Source organism: Dermacentor albipictus, chromosome 9 (genome assembly GCF_038994185.2).
Source record: "Dermacentor albipictus isolate Rhodes 1998 colony chromosome 9, USDA_Dalb.pri_finalv2, whole genome shotgun sequence".
NCBI lineage: Eukaryota > Metazoa > Arthropoda > Arachnida > Ixodida > Ixodidae > Dermacentor > Dermacentor albipictus.
Window position 1 is genome coordinate 63492088 of NC_091829.1, and position 16660 is coordinate 63508747.

Sequence of the window (16660 nt, forward strand, 5' to 3'; positions counted from 1 at the left end):
GTGTAGAAAAGAGAATATTTGCGGATGATTGTGTTTTGTTTAAAGAAATTATTTGCACTAACGATTAAGACGACCTCAACATAAGTCCCGGGGATATACATGAATGGTGTAAATACTGGGGAACGTCACTTAACACGAGTAAATGCGCCTGCCTTCCAGGAACTCGAAAACAAAAATCCGCTTTCATATACTTGCCCACTAGGGTCTTTACCGTTAAAACAAGTAAGTTGCTAAAATATCTCGGCGTGACGCTAACTTCTAACCTATCTTGCAACCTTAACAAAGATAATGTTTGCTCATCTGCTTTCCGCAAGCTATGTGTCCTGAAACGTAAACTTGAAACTGCTCCTACTAAACTCCTGTCTTGTGCGACCAAAACTAGAATACGCGTGTATTATTTGGGACCCTTATATCAGATGTGACGTCGATAGCCTTGAGCGTATTCAGGGAAAGGCAGTAAGGTGTATATTTAATAAATTTTCCGCGTTAGACTCACCCTCTAATACCATGCAGACTAATGGCATACCGCTATTAGAGGCCCGAGGGCAAAAATTTAGAATTTCTTTCCCAACTTTTAAATAACAAGATAGCTCTAGATCTATCACCGTATTTGTCACCCTTGACTAGCAAGCCCACGCGACACCACCAACAAAACGCGCTAACGCCATATTTTGCTTGCACTAACCTGTTCAAATTTTCTTATTTTCCAAGGACCACACATGATTGAAATTGCTTTACGGAAGCAAGTGATCAGTCTGTGAATTAACATTTTCGAGCCTGCATCGGTATTGTTATTTTGTTGATGTTTCTTCTCGTTTTTTGCTGATTTGCTTGTATTGTCCACAGTGCTATTTGACCTTGAGTGCGCAGTAGGGAATAAAAAAGAGTAATCTTTTGAGCAGTGACATCTCGCTCCCGGGTAGCAAGGTTATTAGAGCCAAGCTCCGTAAAACAAAGGTGTAAAGGTGGCACATCACGATGAGCGCGGCTGTACCACCTAACCATATGGCCTCTGAGATCGGAATGGTGCGCAAAGCAGCGTCGTTGAGATATCGGAGGCCACAGCGCGGTAATGCGGCTATGCTTGTGACGTGACACCATTGTTTACCAAAGCGCTCTTTCTAAAGGCCTCTCTTCCCTGGCACGCGACGTCAGGGCATTAAAAGTAAGAGCGAAGGCTTGCAGTTATCTATGAGGCGTTGGCAGCACAGATGAGGTTTTTTTTTACTGATAAACGAGAAGAAATTCGAGTGCTGAGGGTATTCAGCTCCTGGGGATGATGCTATGATCATGGATTTATGATCTTCCTGCCCGTGACTTCAGATTTTCTCGTGGTTTGTGGGCCACGCTTTATCTGCTTCTATTTTGTTAATTGCGAAATAAAGTTTTTCTGAACACACAAGGGAGTAAGAACGACCGTAATCAGTGCGAATGACTACAATTATAAGGCAATATATTGTTGAAAACGGTCAAATGGCGGAGTCTCAAAACCGTTTGAAGCCAGAAGGACGAAGTTTAGGCGAGTCCACGCACGAGCCATTATTTGCATGCTGACTGAACAGCCGTGTTCGCGGCTTCCGTTGGTGCTAGCGCCAGAGTCGTTTATAGTAATTGTTGCGGAAAATTACGGCTGAAAGAACTGGCTTGGAGGTGCGCATTAGGCGAGCGCTTGATCGTAAATTTGGGGCACAAAATGGTAGCGGTACACTCTAAGAAAAGGTTACCCCCTTTGGGGTGTATATTTGCCACACAACAATAATCGTCATCTGTCTTGCCCGCATTTCCTTTCTTGAAAACGCTGCGCTCGTTACTTTCCTGTCGGGAATGCTATGCCATGCTGATAACGCGCATGCCGTTCGTTACTGGAAAGTACCGGGCTCACCGCGTTAAAGGAAGGAAATGCGGACAAGAGAGATGGCGATTATCGTTGTATGGCAAGTATGCACCCCAAAGGGTGTAAACCTTTCTTAGAGCGTACATACGCACCGTGCAGTACTCGTACTTCTTCACACCGTACGCGTGGTCTTCGAGTTGGTGAGCACCCGGGAACCGCACCGGGGCCAGGGTGAACGCTACGCAATGGTTGCCGAAACTCTCGAGCTTGGCATCGATTACCGCCGCTGCGTAGGCGGCGACAGCGGTTTCCTGCAAGAAGCACCCATGTGTTTTTACGATGGATCTCTTCAACACATGACCCAGCATGTGTTAATTCTAGTAAACTATGCTTTTTTTTAGAATTCTTCACACAAGCGCAGCATGCCGACGTTTCAAACACTAACTCAAACGCGTTTGCCGTACGTGTATGGCAAGGCACGTGGAGCAACGCGTCTTTGGTAGTGAATGCTTACTGCGGCCTTTTATTTATAAATGGCACAACTCTATACAAACATTTATTCGCGCATAAAATCAGTAGGTATCCTGCAGCACAGAATCCACAAAAGAATGTTCTTACATCAATATATTTTCCGTGGACAATCTTTATGGACTTGAACAGTCCACAGTAATAGCTTAAGGGGTGCGGTTTGCCCTGCAAATGTGAATTCCTGCGCTGTTGAGGCACGGAACTTCTTATTTGATGAATCACTGCGCAGGTGGCGAACGCTACTACACGCTAGAACATTTATTTCGTGGTTCTGTGACCAAGCTTCGCCAGAATTCAGCTTCTAGGCAGACCCTGTGACCAGTAAAACTTTGCTGTTGACGGTACCTACACTGTCCGTCAATCCAGAAGGAAGTTAACTGACCCAATGACGACAACTACGGTGAACTCTTACGGGAATCTCTCCAAACTAAAGCGCTGGCTTGTTCTGCTTACCATTTTAGTGATGATATTTTGAATTTGAATTGAACACTTGATTTCTTCCAGAGAAGTGTATAAAACAGTAGGCTGAACCGCCCGAGTGGCCGGCTGTGCTGGATGACCAAAAGAATGTAAAGCAATTTTGATCCGATAACTAATCCGAATGCATGAGAGTGGTGGGACCTCTTAGCAAACGACAGTGGTAAAGAGAGCTAACGACGGAATAATTTGAAAGACCCAGTCTCGTGCGATCATCAGGATGGTGTGTCTTATGAACGGGCTACACTTCTGGGCCTGCGTGCCCTATGACAAAGGTCTTCTCAATTTTGTCCTTTGAACGAAGTGAATCACTCATAATAATCACGCAGCGTTTATTCACTACACAGCTTGAATTTCCATGCACTGAAGGAAGATCTGTCAAGGATCAACTGATGTCGCATAGAACGCGAAGCTTACTGTATGTACGTATACGTACATACAGCATGCCTGTACGGAGTGGGAGGGGAGGGGTGCACTCACAACGTTCTCCGAGGGCTGAACGGGTGCAGCCTTGTAGGGACCCTGCGACCCTGTAGTGTACACTCGGATGGACGCCAGGTGGAAGTGCCTGTTTGCGAATGAAAAAAGAAAATGCGAAGGGTCATTCAGACGTGTTCGCCCGTTAGTGCTTGGGGAATCTTACACTGATTCTTTTATTTTTTTTTTGATAGAGCCACGTGCCAATGAGCGAACCATAAAACAAAAGAATCCTGGCGTTTTACGTGCCAAAACCACCGTCTGATTTTCTCCACCAGTAGTTCTTTAACGCCCATTTAAACCGAAGTGCACCATAGTTTTTGCATTTCGCCCTCATCGAAATGGCGGCTGCCGCGACTGGGATCGAACAGGCGACCTCGAGCCCAGCAGCGATATGCCATAGCCACCAATCTACCGCAGGGTGGCCAGCTGTACTTGGGTCCAAGGCAATATTACGGCTGCAGTTGCCGAGGCTAATACCATGGTGGAGGATTTTTCCCAGTGAAATTTAGGGGTATTAGGACATGCATCCGCTCGACGCCACTCCTACTTTAGAATAACTGGGATTTGGGCGACTTTCTGAGTACGCGCATATTGCTTTAAATAGAGCAGGTTAGATAACGTTATGCTGTTTTGAGGTTGCGCATGGCACGATTTGTTTCTGCGCAGTTTCTTCATTACTTTTAATTTGTGACAGCGGCTAAAAAAGATTCTTTGTTTGCTCGGAATAAACTTTAGCTTAGAGTTAGCCTTTGTCCTGGCGTCTGTTTCGTATGTCGTCGTCTTGCGCGCGCTATTAGAACAAACTCCCCCGGTAGTACTGTAGAATCTCTTTGTACTCACCTCACTGCTTTTGGATGTCGAATGGTAAGCAGGTTAGTCACGGTACAAGCAAAAGACGGTTCCTAGACACAGTTGCCCATCAGCCCGCTTATAGGAGTACTATAGTGTAAACGCACGCTTTGGGCCACTGCCTTCACTTTAAAACTCGTCGCGAAATCTGTCTGCTAAGAAGCCAATATTCTCATGCTAAGATGCTAATAGAAAGCTGCAATTAAAAGCGATGTTCATTAAATAGAGAATGGCTGTCAGCACACAACTCCTTATGTATCCATACGCACTAATATATACAGGGTGTTTCGGCGAACAATTTCAAAAATCTTTAGATGTTGTCTGTGGCAGACATCCCGATTCTAGTTCATGAGCTGGTCTACTCACAGTAGTGGACAATACTTGCACAAACAATTTAGATGCAAAATCAAATAATTAATAAAAGCCAACTAATTAAATTTTTAACTAATTACATTATGGTCCGTATTGCAATTTACAAATTCTAGCCGTGGAGGTCGCAAGGCGGATTCCCTTGGAACGAATTTTCAATATGACACCAGTTTCGAGATATGAGTTCCCTAACTTTGTGGAGAAATGCATTGGCATTCCAGTTAATTCGTTAACAAAATGTTAACGTTACTTGTGTGTTTCATGCACTGAAGCACACAAGTACCTGAAACGCCAATGCATTTCTCCTCAAAGTTCGGGAATTTATATCTCGAAACTGGTGTCTTCCTGAGAATTCGTTCCAAGTGGATGCGTCTTTCGAAGTCCACTGCTAGAATTTGTAAATTGCAATTCAAACAAATGCACCATAGGTGCATTTGTTTGAGTCGCAATTTACAAATTCATGAGCGAATTACGTCATGAACATTTAGGGCAAATACGAAGAGCTCTCATCCGTTATGCCAGTAAAAATATCCCGGCGGCATTTCAGTAGCTACCATCACAGTACTAGCTTACATAACGCCTCGGTCAAACCACAAAAGACGGCGCCAGTCAAAAGGTTTAAAAAAAAATAAAATTCATTCTCGCTAAAGGCTCACGAAGCGGCGACGTGATACTTGGACGGCAAGTTCGCAATAGTAGTGTTTTGTTATGGGAGGTCGTTCACAGGACAGCGATACCTGCTTGTCGAACAGGAATGGCTTCGTACCTCATCACGTTTATGTTAACCTTCTCGAAGACCCCGTGGATAAGGTACTTTTTCTGGTCGGCCAGATTTCGCAGCTCCTGGAGGAAGGAAGAAAGAACGGCCTTTTATTACAGTGAGACCTGTGCGAGAGAGAGGGTCGTTGACCGCCTCCTAAAAGCCTCGATATTCGCCGCTAAAGTTTTAGTGAAGACAATACGGCACCTGCAGATATTACAAAGAGATAACATGAGAAGCTTTGTTCATATTCTTACCATGTTCATGTTCATGTTCCATGTTCATTGCCATGTTCATGTTCATGTTACCATATTCATGTTCATGTTCATACATCCTACCAGAGCAACAGCGCGAAAGCAGAACGCAAGGCAAGTTAACACGTGACAAGGACAACTACGAGGACAAGCGCTTATCCTCGACGCCTGTGATGTCGTCCTCTGCTTTCGCATTGCTACTATAGTCTAGTGCAAAGCAAATAGCTTAATGCGCCACGCTTCTACTGTACTGGTCCCTCACGTTCTAGGGTATAGACGTATACTTAAATATCCGAATCTCGTTGAAACCATCCCAATTCCATATAGCTGGGCCAGTATTTTGTAGCGATGCCCTGTCCGATTCTACGCCCTTTCAAGCTTTTCGCGCTTTGCCAGTGGTCAGGGCGACGGCCTGCCCACATTATCAGCGGGATCAGGCGGCCGTGCGCGGTGGATGATAAGAATAGCATAGAATAAGGCATAAGGCATCGCTACAAAATAGCGGCCCTGTACTTCTCCCTTCTGATAAGCGGAAAGAATAATAACACAATACCCTATATTACTGTCATGTTGTAGCGACGGTGAAGAAAGCAGATAGCAAAACCGCGAATCACGAAACAACCTCTTAATGGGCGAACCTGTGCCCACAAAAGTGAGTGGCACTCGAAGCACAGCGATAACGGCGCGAACCGTCGGCGATCGTCGAAATCTTATCTGCGGGTCAAGCGCGTCGGCTTTTATTCACGACTCGTCGAAGGGTCCAGTGTAATCGCTGGTGTTCGCATACGTTCCAGAAAATACAACCCTATTCGCGCCGCACATACAATCTGATTACGCAAGCATCGGCGAGAACATACACAAAAGATATAAACAACGATAACGTCCGAGTAAATTCCAAATCGTGCAGGCGCGTCTTGCGCTGAGCGATAACTTTGTTAGCGGCTTAAGTACAGACCCCAGAAAAATGGATAAATAAGAACGCGTGTCCATGTGACATCGGTCAACTCCCGGAATTTTTCGTGCTCAGAGTAAGAGGGGTAAAAAGCCAAAGCAAGAGGCGGACTTTCAGCTCCTCGCGCCACCTTATGGCAGCTATGAGAACAAGTGCATGAGCACGGCCTTCGAGATGAATCAGTGAGGCCACGACATGTTTATGTTTTTTTACTTGCCAAAACCACTTTCTGATCATGAGGCACACCGTAGTGGAGGGCTTCAGAAGTTTTAACCACCTGGGGTTCTTTAACGTGCACCTAAATCTAAGCACACGGGTGTTTTCGCATTTCGCCCCCATCTAAATGCGGCCGCCGTGGCCGGCATTCGATGCCGCGACCTCGTGCTCAGCAGCCCAACACTACAGCCACTGAGCAACCACGGCGGGTGGCCGTGACATCGAAGGACACGGCATGATACACAAACGTAGCCTACGCGATGTCCTTTATTACGTGGAACTGGAGACCCCAACTGGCTTACCTTCAGTTTGTGGATCGACCGTTCCGTGGCATGTATGTAGCGAATGTCGATGCCATCCAGCAAACCACCTCTGATCGACGCGAACGCCTTGTCGATGTCCGCCATGTCGATCGCGTCGATCTCGTGCACCGGGAAGGACACGAGCTTAGTGATGTTTCCGAACTCTCTCTTCATCTTCTTGAACTCTGCGAAGGCCTCCTCGCCTAGGGACAAAGTTCACTCGTTACGTTTAGTGACAGTCTCAAACGCTCAGCGCTACAAGAACTGCTACAATCATTTTCAGAAGAAGAATTGAGTGGCAGGTTCCCCTCAAAGGCGCAGTTAACCGTAGCGCTGAGCGATTCTAACGCGACAACCAGCTCGCATGGCAGCCACAGTCGAGCCCTGGCTGATCGCCGGCGAAGCGAATGCAGTCATAATGCGCCACAGTGACCCCTCGCTTCCACCATTAAGCACATTGCACCAGTTTGGCTCTGCAGCACCGACCGGCGGCGTAAAAAAGCGTAGGACGCCCCGCGGGCTGGTTATGGCGGTTGGAATCGATGAGCACTGGACACAGCGCAAGCACACACAGCAAAAGTTTTACTATGGCATGCCAACAGGCCAAAATTGCCACGGCGGTGAACTCCAGGACGTGTCTTGTTGCTTCGTTCATTACATTGTGTTAGTTTCCTCGCCAAGGCCATTGAGCAGGTGTCATCGGCGACCCACTATAGCGCAGCGACTGATTTCGGTGTTTCCCGGGACATTAGAAATTTGCTGCGCCGTTTACATTGCAGTATAAGAAGTTTAGTTTTGCGAGTGGTCCCTTCTTTGATATATTTATTTGCTTCCCCATATGGGAGGCGATTTTTTTGCCAGCACGCAGAAGCGCGTCCTTAGTTATGGCTACGACAGCAATCACTCAGATAGCTGATCGCTGAGCTCTTGTGAGAAGGACCATTGGTCTCGCGATTTTGCTGCGTCCTACAATGATTTAGGAAGGAACAGCGCCAACTAAGACGATCACAAGTGGGGAGAACGACACAGGACAAGCGCCAGGATGGCGCTTGTCCAGGACACAAGATGGCGCTTGTCCTGTGTCGTTCTCCCCACTTGTGATCGTCTTAGTTGGCGCTGTTCCTTCCGAATTCAAGTATGCACCATCTAGCCCAAATGAATGTTGTCCTGAACCTATAATGATTGTTCGCATCTAGTAGCAATGCGTCGGTGGTTGACGTCGGGTCATGGGAGCGTGTTTTGAACGATCGAGACCCGCAAAACCAGCCCGTCAATGTCGTCGGCTACTGGTGGTGAGATCAGTTTTCTGCCTGTCGAAGAGTGACTCATTCCTTGAGCCGACTGAGATGTCGTAGCGATGTTGGCGCAATAATAGGTCTTATTTATAGTGGCTCTACGGCCTATGGTGAAGATTTACTGTCGCAAGTGCAGCAGAGTGTTTTGTTTTGCCGAGTGTTTATGGAACGTACCAAAGAAGAGCAGCTTCCACTAGACAAAAAAAAAGTGTTTTCCTGTCGCTCACGTCCTCAACGAGCTAGAACGTTTAAAATTTATTGTGCTGTAGGCAATCCAAATGGAGACATTTTTTTATATGTGAAAATGGTTTGCGGCTGTTTTCTTCCCGTGTTATCTGTGTAACATCCTGATCATTTCCTGTACGTTTCAGTAAAGCTTGTATTTCATAAATTATATATATTATGACATGACATGCATTTTTCATGTTTTATATATTTGGAAGGCAATTTCCTCAGGTTTTGTTTGATATATGACATTTCATAAAACGCTGGTAATATAGCAAAATAAACAAACATTACTAATCTCTAAAAAAAAAGACAATTCCTTTTCTTGGTAAAAAAAAATAGATGACTGTTCATGCATTCACGTACGTGCCCATTGTGGCAAACTTTCCGTGGGGAGGTCTGACGGAAGGGATGGCCGGATACAAAGAAGCCTAAAGCTATTATGGCCATAGAATATAAATGGCGGGTAACACCCGACGAAGCACCCGATTTTATGCATCGAGGAATAATGTCCGGGTGCTTGCCGCCCTAACTTTACGGACTTACCGCGCCATATTGCACGCCCTTCCATACGTTTTTCCCAAAACATTTGCACAGTTATTTTGTAAGCATTAGTAAAGTAGGAGGCCCATACATAAAGAAACTACCGTTCGGCGCTCCCTGCTTGGTACCTTTGACCCCGGAGGTTGCCCAAGGAAGCCTCAAAGGCAGAGGCTTTCTTTGTTTGCCCATTCTCAATAACATGTGATAAGGTGCTTCTCGAAACAGTAGATGGCGGGGTACGGGACATTCGATAATATTTGATGCGAATATTAGCAGGCACTTGATCGCACGACGCGGTCATGCACCAGGTTGTAAAGTGGGACATGTCAGTAGGTCACGACTATGTAAGGTGTCCCAGCTAAACGTTAGCCGAGCTGTTAGCTTGGCTAAGGAGAAAAAAAAATTTAGAAAACGTGGTGCAAGATACGATGTTAAGACACACGGTGTCCCGTAGTCAGAGGTCGGATGACTGAACACAGTGGGTCTTATTGTATTTTGTACTGCGTTTTTCGTAAATCTTTTTATGCGAAGCATATTACGAGGGCTCAACCCAGCTCCTCAGGCGCGGCGGTGACCATGAAATCACGTGACACCGTGACGTCACGACAGAGGAGAAGTGGCTTTGGCTCAACTCTTGCAAGACGGGCTGGGTGGGAATCGAACCAGGGTCTCCGGAGTGTGGGACGGAGACGCTACCACTGAGCCACGAGTACAACGCTTCAAAGCGGTACAAAAGCGCCTCTAGTGAATGCGGTGTTGCCTTAGAAACGCGCTGTTTTTAAGGCGTGCGTCTCTTGCTCAGGCGCACATTTCGTTGCCGCGCCGAACGCTGCTTTGCTCGACGCTCACCGCGTCCAATGCGGGGCGCGTAGTCGCTGCCCTGTAGCCCATTGTCTTACACCCCTTGGCGGGTCGACGGGAACGCTGTCGCGTTCCACTCTTGAAGGCGAAGAAGTAATGCATGAGTTGTTTCTTCGTCTAGCCGAACCAAATATAGCCAAGCAACAGCAGTTCACCAGGCTAAACAGTGGTTCAACAACTAAAATAAAGGCTAGTATGCTTCGCATCCTGGGCTTAACCTTACCTAAGCCACAGCCATTTTTTTTTCTCTTTCGTTGAACTGTTCGCTTAACGTCAGCTGGGACATACGGTATAGCTACATAGCGAGGAAGACAAGACGGACGGAAGTATAGCTCTGAATGCGCCTACTCCCGTCTACCTTGTCTTACTCGCACAGCGCCTACAGTCCATCATTCACGCACGCACACGCTTACTGCCTGCGATAGGCTTCGCCACCAGTTTAGTTGTGTCCACGGTGGCTGAGAGGAAGATGAAGTGTGTGCACAGGAGCTTCAGGTACTGAAACTCGACCTTGCCGTTCACGGAACACAGCAGTGGAGGGTGCTCCCTGTCGGCTGATGAGAAAAGAAAGAATGGCCACCTCGGTCACTTCGAAATTCTCGTCTCAACGATGCCTATCGTACTACCGGGCGCGTCGTCAACTCCCGCGACGCTTCACTGCGACTCCACTATAATGAGTGCGCATACGACGAAACATTACTTTCAAGGAAATGACGTTAAAGTTGGCTTGGCTTTATTCAACGAGTGTTCTATTGCTACAACGTAACGAGAAACCCAAAAGCGGAACCAAGTGCAATGCCGAGCAGGACGAAGATGAATTTGGGCTACGGCACTTTCAAAATTTTGCTTCCATATTGCGCCGAAAACCAATCAGACAACACTGACTGCACAGGGAACGGGACAAGCAAAATTCAAAAGCGGGAAGAGTGGCAACATAAAATACTTACGCACGAAGGTAACCTCGTTGCCTGAGAAAATATTCAAAAATTAGAATTTGGCTGTATCTCACTTCCAGCCGATCAAATTGTTGCCAGAGTGCTATTCAATCGCCCCATGGTTATGCTATGGATGTCGCGTACTATAATTACACAGTATTTTTTTTTTGCTTTGTAGAGACTTTTCTCCGCAAGGCCTTCGATCCCGGGGACAGCGCCAACCGGAGGCGACGAATGATTCTGAACCACCGCGAATAATTGAGTGCAACGTCGCTAAAGAAATTACCACCGAGATATGCACCATGCACTTCCTAGAAATTCATTTTGAGCCCCGTAATGCTCAATGAATCCTATACGCTGCGCTGAGTTTGATGCCTAAATATGCTGATAAAAGCGCTGTAAACCTAATGCAAAGTCTGCAGTTGCATATTTGATATGTTGGAGTGAAGTTTCAGCTGTGGGTAGTTTAACGCACACATTACAATTTTATTTATTTATTTATTTATTTATTTATTGTACCCTCAAGGCCCGAAGGCATTACAGAGGGGAGTGCAAAAAAGGGAAGCATAACAATGAAGTACGGGAAATAAACAATGCAGCGTGTTGGTAATTCCTAATTATACAGTACTATGTAATATCTTGCCTAATGTTTGTAAGTACGACAGATAATGTAAACAAAATAGCATCTTGATAATTCCTGTTAGTACATTGTTAATCAGCGTCGTCCTTAGTCACTAGTAAGTACGGCAAGTAAATGAAATAACACGTTAATAGTTACTATTTATACAATGTTAGCGAATGCCTTACGAAAGAGTTTGTTGTCGACAATAGATACAATTTCACAGGGAAGGTGGTTCCACTGCCGTGGTGATCTGGGAAAAAAAAGATTGACTGAAAGTGTTAGTGTTGGCTGTTTGAAGTCCGACCTTATGGCGATGATCGATGCGGTTCGATAGGTAATGAGGTTGAGAAATGAAGTTACCGTGAAGGGAGAAATGGTAATAAAATTTGTTAAACAGTGTCAAACGAGCTATTATTCTACGAGATGCAAGTGATAGAAGAGATAGATTGTCCTTCATTGATGTTATGCTAGCGGCACGGTTATAATTTGAAAATATGAATCGGACTGAATTGTTTTGGACAAGCTCCAGGGAGAAAGTAAAGTTTTCATGTTACGGGTGCCACACAGATGTAGCATATTCTAATTTAGGATGCACTAATGACTGGTAAAGTAATCATTTTAGGAATGGTGGTGCTATGGAAAATTTGTGGCGTAAGTAACTTATAAATAACGTATAATTACATAAGTAACGTCAGTTAAGTAGTAACGCATAATTACGTAATTATATAGTAAAATTGCTGTATAATTATATTATTCAGTAATTAAATTGTAACTGAAAATTATTTCTTTGTTTTTTAATGCGTTAGCATTCTTAGGGTACTTCACGCATTTTCTCGGGGCTATATATATATATATATATATATATATATATATATATATATATATATATATATATATATATATATATATATATATATATATATATATATATATATATATATATATATATATGCATCTGTGTATCTATGTCTCTATGTATGCTTGTACCTAACCACTTTACCTCCCCCTCCTCTCTCGCCCCAGCGTAGGGTAGCAAACCGGATCTTTTTCTCTGGTTAACCTCCCTGCCTTTCCCCTTTCCTCTCTTCATGTGGAACTGTGTGTGGACATTACAGGGTTGATATGGGCTGCCAGATACATCGCTTCTTGAGTTAACACTTTCTAAAAGACATAGTGTATATACCATACCTTCACTAATATGCCAAGCTGCTTAGTCAGCAGATTTTGGAAACGGACATTTCTAAAATTATGTTAATCTTAGTATTTGTGCAAAGCAGATGGGTCCTTGTGACTTCTAGACTTCCATCCGGTTAATTGGGACATAATCCTGAATTTCAACGCTTAAAAGTCAATTAGTGAATATTTCATTCAGCTATCCGGATAGGGTGCTTTTTTTCACAGGAGCAATTAGTGTCTCTTAAAAAATAAACCTGAAAAATGTACAACAGCGCTCTCTGCCAGATTTCTTTTTTTTATTATGTATTAATAATAAAAAAAATGAAAAGAAATGGTAGTATATTTGCTGGTTATACCACCATATGCGAGAACCTCCAACGTTGCTACGAATCTAGACGATCAAGAAAGTATCCTTTTTCTATTCTGGAATCCTCATAAGGATTTCGGACATCAAAGAAACCGAAAAGAGGTAAAAAAAACAAAAAAAAACTTGGAAAAAATTTTTTCCACACACACAAACACACACACACACACACACACACACACACACACACACACACACACACACACACACACACCCACACACACACACACACACACACACACACACACACAAAGAAAAATAAACATCGCCACACTTACATTTTTGTGGCGTGATGCGCTCTGAAGAAAAATAAAAGAAAAAAGAAAGTTGCACATCATTATTGAAAGTGGCACGAATGTTGAGCGTCTAGAACTGAAGAATGACTTTAGGCGCATACCTTCAAGTTGTTCCATGGGGTCTGCGCAAGAAAACGAAAGGAGCAATAAGGAGCCGGGTTCGTAACAAAAATAATTTAATCGAAATAATTTTTGATACGAATGAAATCATAGGACAAGAACGTTACCGCAAAAGAGCAACCATAGAGAAAATTAACGTAAACAAAATTACAGATCCCACCCATTGTATTAATCGATACTATCGCAAACATTTTGCAGGTATATCCGGGGCATTCACGATTCAGTTAGCTGCCAGGCTGATTGAATTTACGTGAGGTAATAACCTGACGCGAAGCTTTCTTCGTGCGTGTTTAAGATGGCTAATTTCGCCATACGGTTCATTCTGTCGTGGGCTTTAGGATGAAATCTGGACGTCTTGTAAATTTTATAGGAGATTCTGATGTCAGTACTCAGGCAAATGTATGAACAACGTATGAACAATGAGATTGTACTGACGGACTATACAACTAGCGATTACATTATCAGGGCACCAGCATTTCAGCCTTTAGCGGACACCAGCTGCTGAGACAATCTTTCAGAGCTGAGATGCAGGTGTGCTGTGACTTTGCGGGTAGAGCTTGCACTGAGCTGGTAGCCTGTCACCGAGCATAGTCTGTAGCATTCAGTTTCAGAGGCAGCTTCCGCTCAATAGTGACAGAACGTACTATTGTGATACCAATAGAGACAGTTCTCGTAAAAAAGCGCTATAGACGAAGTCGAAGGAACACATATGAACAGGACTGGCGCATTCAGTCAGCCTGGCAGCTGACTGAATCGTGAATGGCCCGGATATACCTGCCACACAAGCGCCAGTCCTGTCCTATGTGTTCCTTCGACTTCGTCTTTAGTGCTTTTTTATGAAAACTGTCAAGATGAACTAACTCGCCCAAATGAAGGTATTGTTACCAAAAGAGAGTTTTGGGATAGCTTTTGCAACCAAACGTAAAAGCAGTGCGTACGTAAAGAAACAGTATTGCTCTCACTGCGTATCTTCCGTAGGGTATTATGTTCCCTCGGTTTACGTAGACTAGGTTAACGTTTATTTGGCGCGCCTAACGCACGCATGTGTACGTACGCTAAGGAATAGCGTTGTCGAACGTGGCAGTTTCCATGTTCGACAACGTGAGCAAGGCCAGCGCGAAATAATTCTCGTCTTGGTTTCGCTCTTGCTATCGTTGATCGCCAGCAACCGCTGAAATGCGCTTTCACTTCCTCTGAACTCGTAAATATAAAGCTGCATATTATTCAGCCCCGAAATACAGCGTGTGTGTTAAAGTCCCAATAGGTGTTTGCGGGGTTCTTTTTTATTGGTAACAAAATTTAAAAAAAATGTATTGTGGCATATGTAGCGAAATTCTGCTTCTTGAGATAGAATGCTCTCAGAGGGGGACATATTTCGCTAAAAAAATCAATGTCAATATTTATTTAGCTAACAAACTTTAGCCAGGTAACTTTTTAAGAAATTGCTCTACGGCACATACTGTAATTTATGAATTGCAGCTAGTGATTTCGAAAATCATATTCACTTGAAAGGAATATATTGAATGACACGAAGTTCGAGACATAGGTCCACAGTAACTTTTGAACTATGCATAACAAGCAGTTATGTTGAAGAAAGTGGAGCAAAGGTGCATTTTTACCGCAATTTTGACTGAGGATACCTCAAAATTGGTCTAGTCGCAAAGCCATTCCAAGTGGAGGTACCTTAGGCCTCCAAAAAGCCATTCCAAGAGAAAGAAAGAGAGAGAGAGAGAGAGAGAGAGAGAGAGAGAGAATTTTACAAGAAAAAAAGTTCCGAAGTCGAACTTCCAAGAGGGGTGTGTGGAAACGGGCAAGCCTGTCACGTTCAGGTGATCGAGGCGTAGCCGCAGGACGCTTACTGCGGAAAGCAGGTAATAAGTGCGCACGTTTTCATGCCTTTGGACACTAGCGTTCTAGCCAAATTTGCATGCTCAAAGCTGTGTCGTCTGTTACAGTTTGTTTCGCCGAAAGTAAGACTGGAAACATGTAATCGGTTACTGCAAAGAGTAATTGAATTACAGTGAGCATTACAAAAAAAGAGTAATCGTTAAATTACTATGTCTCCAACAAAGGTAACTGAACACGAGTAATTAATTACATGCAATTTGTTACAAGTCTGGTACCGGATCACGCTGGCTTCCGCAGAAAGCAGAAGGCCTAAGAGCTCTAGTTTTCCAACGCCTTCGCCTCGCTGCCACTCTCCTACAACTTCTGCACCACCAGCGTCGAACTATTATCTATTAATCGAACCTATTATCTAATAGTGCCACCAAGACTAAATTTGCTGTATTTTCCTCACATCAACAACATTCAGCACCCTCCCCTTCTTTACCTTGCGGCTCACACTCTATCTCTCCCAGTCCATGCTCATCTTTTCTTGGGATTTCTCTTGACTGCAGCTTGAAATATAAAGATCACATTTCTCACATCAAAAAGAAAATAGCGTACGGTATTCGCGTTCCAATTAAAACTCGTCCCTACTTTACACATAACGCAGTAATCTCGCTATACCACTCATTCATTCACTCTCATATGAACTACGGCATAATATGCTGGGGTAACACTTATAACACTCACTTGGCATCCCTCCAGGTAATCCAGAACCAATCCATAGGAATTATTACAAGCAGTTCACGCTTTGCAATTGGAAAATTCCTACTACATGAAAACAACATCCTAACCATTTCAGAACTCACCAAATATAATCTAGGAATATTATTCTACAAATATATGACTAAGGAACCACCATCAATCTGCTTCTCACCTTGTGACCTGATAGCTCATAGTCACACTAGATTCGCACTCAATAATAATTTCCGTCTACCTAAAGGGCGAACTAACTATGGTAAACAGACTGCGGAATTTTCCTCAATATCGCTTTGGAATACTCTACCACCTATAATCAAAAATGCAAAAAATTTATCAATTTAAAAGAGAACTAAAATCATTCATAATAAATACTTACTGATGTTATCCATGTTTCTCAAATTTTATTCTATTTTTTATATTGTCAGGCTGTTAACACGTGTTCTTATTACTGATTTGCTATAAACATGTTTTGATGCTACTCTTAGCTCTCATCTGTACTACTGTTGCTTTAAACATTGTATAACGTCATAAGTGTCTTTAACAGGAGGTCCCAATACAGTCTTTGACTATGGGACCTCCTTGTGTATACTGCTGTATTATTATAAATAAATAA

General features: G+C 43.9%; 1 protein-coding gene across 5 annotated transcripts in view; it reads right to left on the reverse strand.

Annotated features, from left to right (window-relative positions):
* LOC139050060 (uncharacterized) overlaps positions 1-16660 on the reverse strand; it is a 54697-nt gene that overhangs the window by 10817 nt on the left and 27220 nt on the right. For 3 of the 5 annotated variants that reach the window (XR_011508757.1, XM_070526233.1, XM_070526232.1), the window contains 8 exons: positions 13440-13460; positions 13321-13341; positions 10893-10913; positions 10359-10499; positions 7022-7224; positions 5304-5380; positions 3320-3407; positions 1987-2145 (listed from right to left, as the gene is read on the reverse strand). Coding sequence is in view for 4 of the 5 variants with exons in the window: in XM_070526233.1 (XP_070382334.1) it covers positions 1987-2145; positions 3320-3407; positions 5304-5380; positions 7022-7224; positions 10359-10499; positions 10893-10913; positions 13321-13341; positions 13440-13460 (731 nt within the window). In the remaining variant the exon portion in view is untranslated. The remainder of the gene's footprint in view (positions 1-1986; positions 2146-3319; positions 3408-5303; positions 5381-7021; positions 7225-10358; positions 10500-10892; positions 10914-13320; positions 13342-13439; positions 13461-16660) is intronic. The other 2 variants (XM_070526234.1, XM_070526235.1) reach the window with 2 other exon arrangements.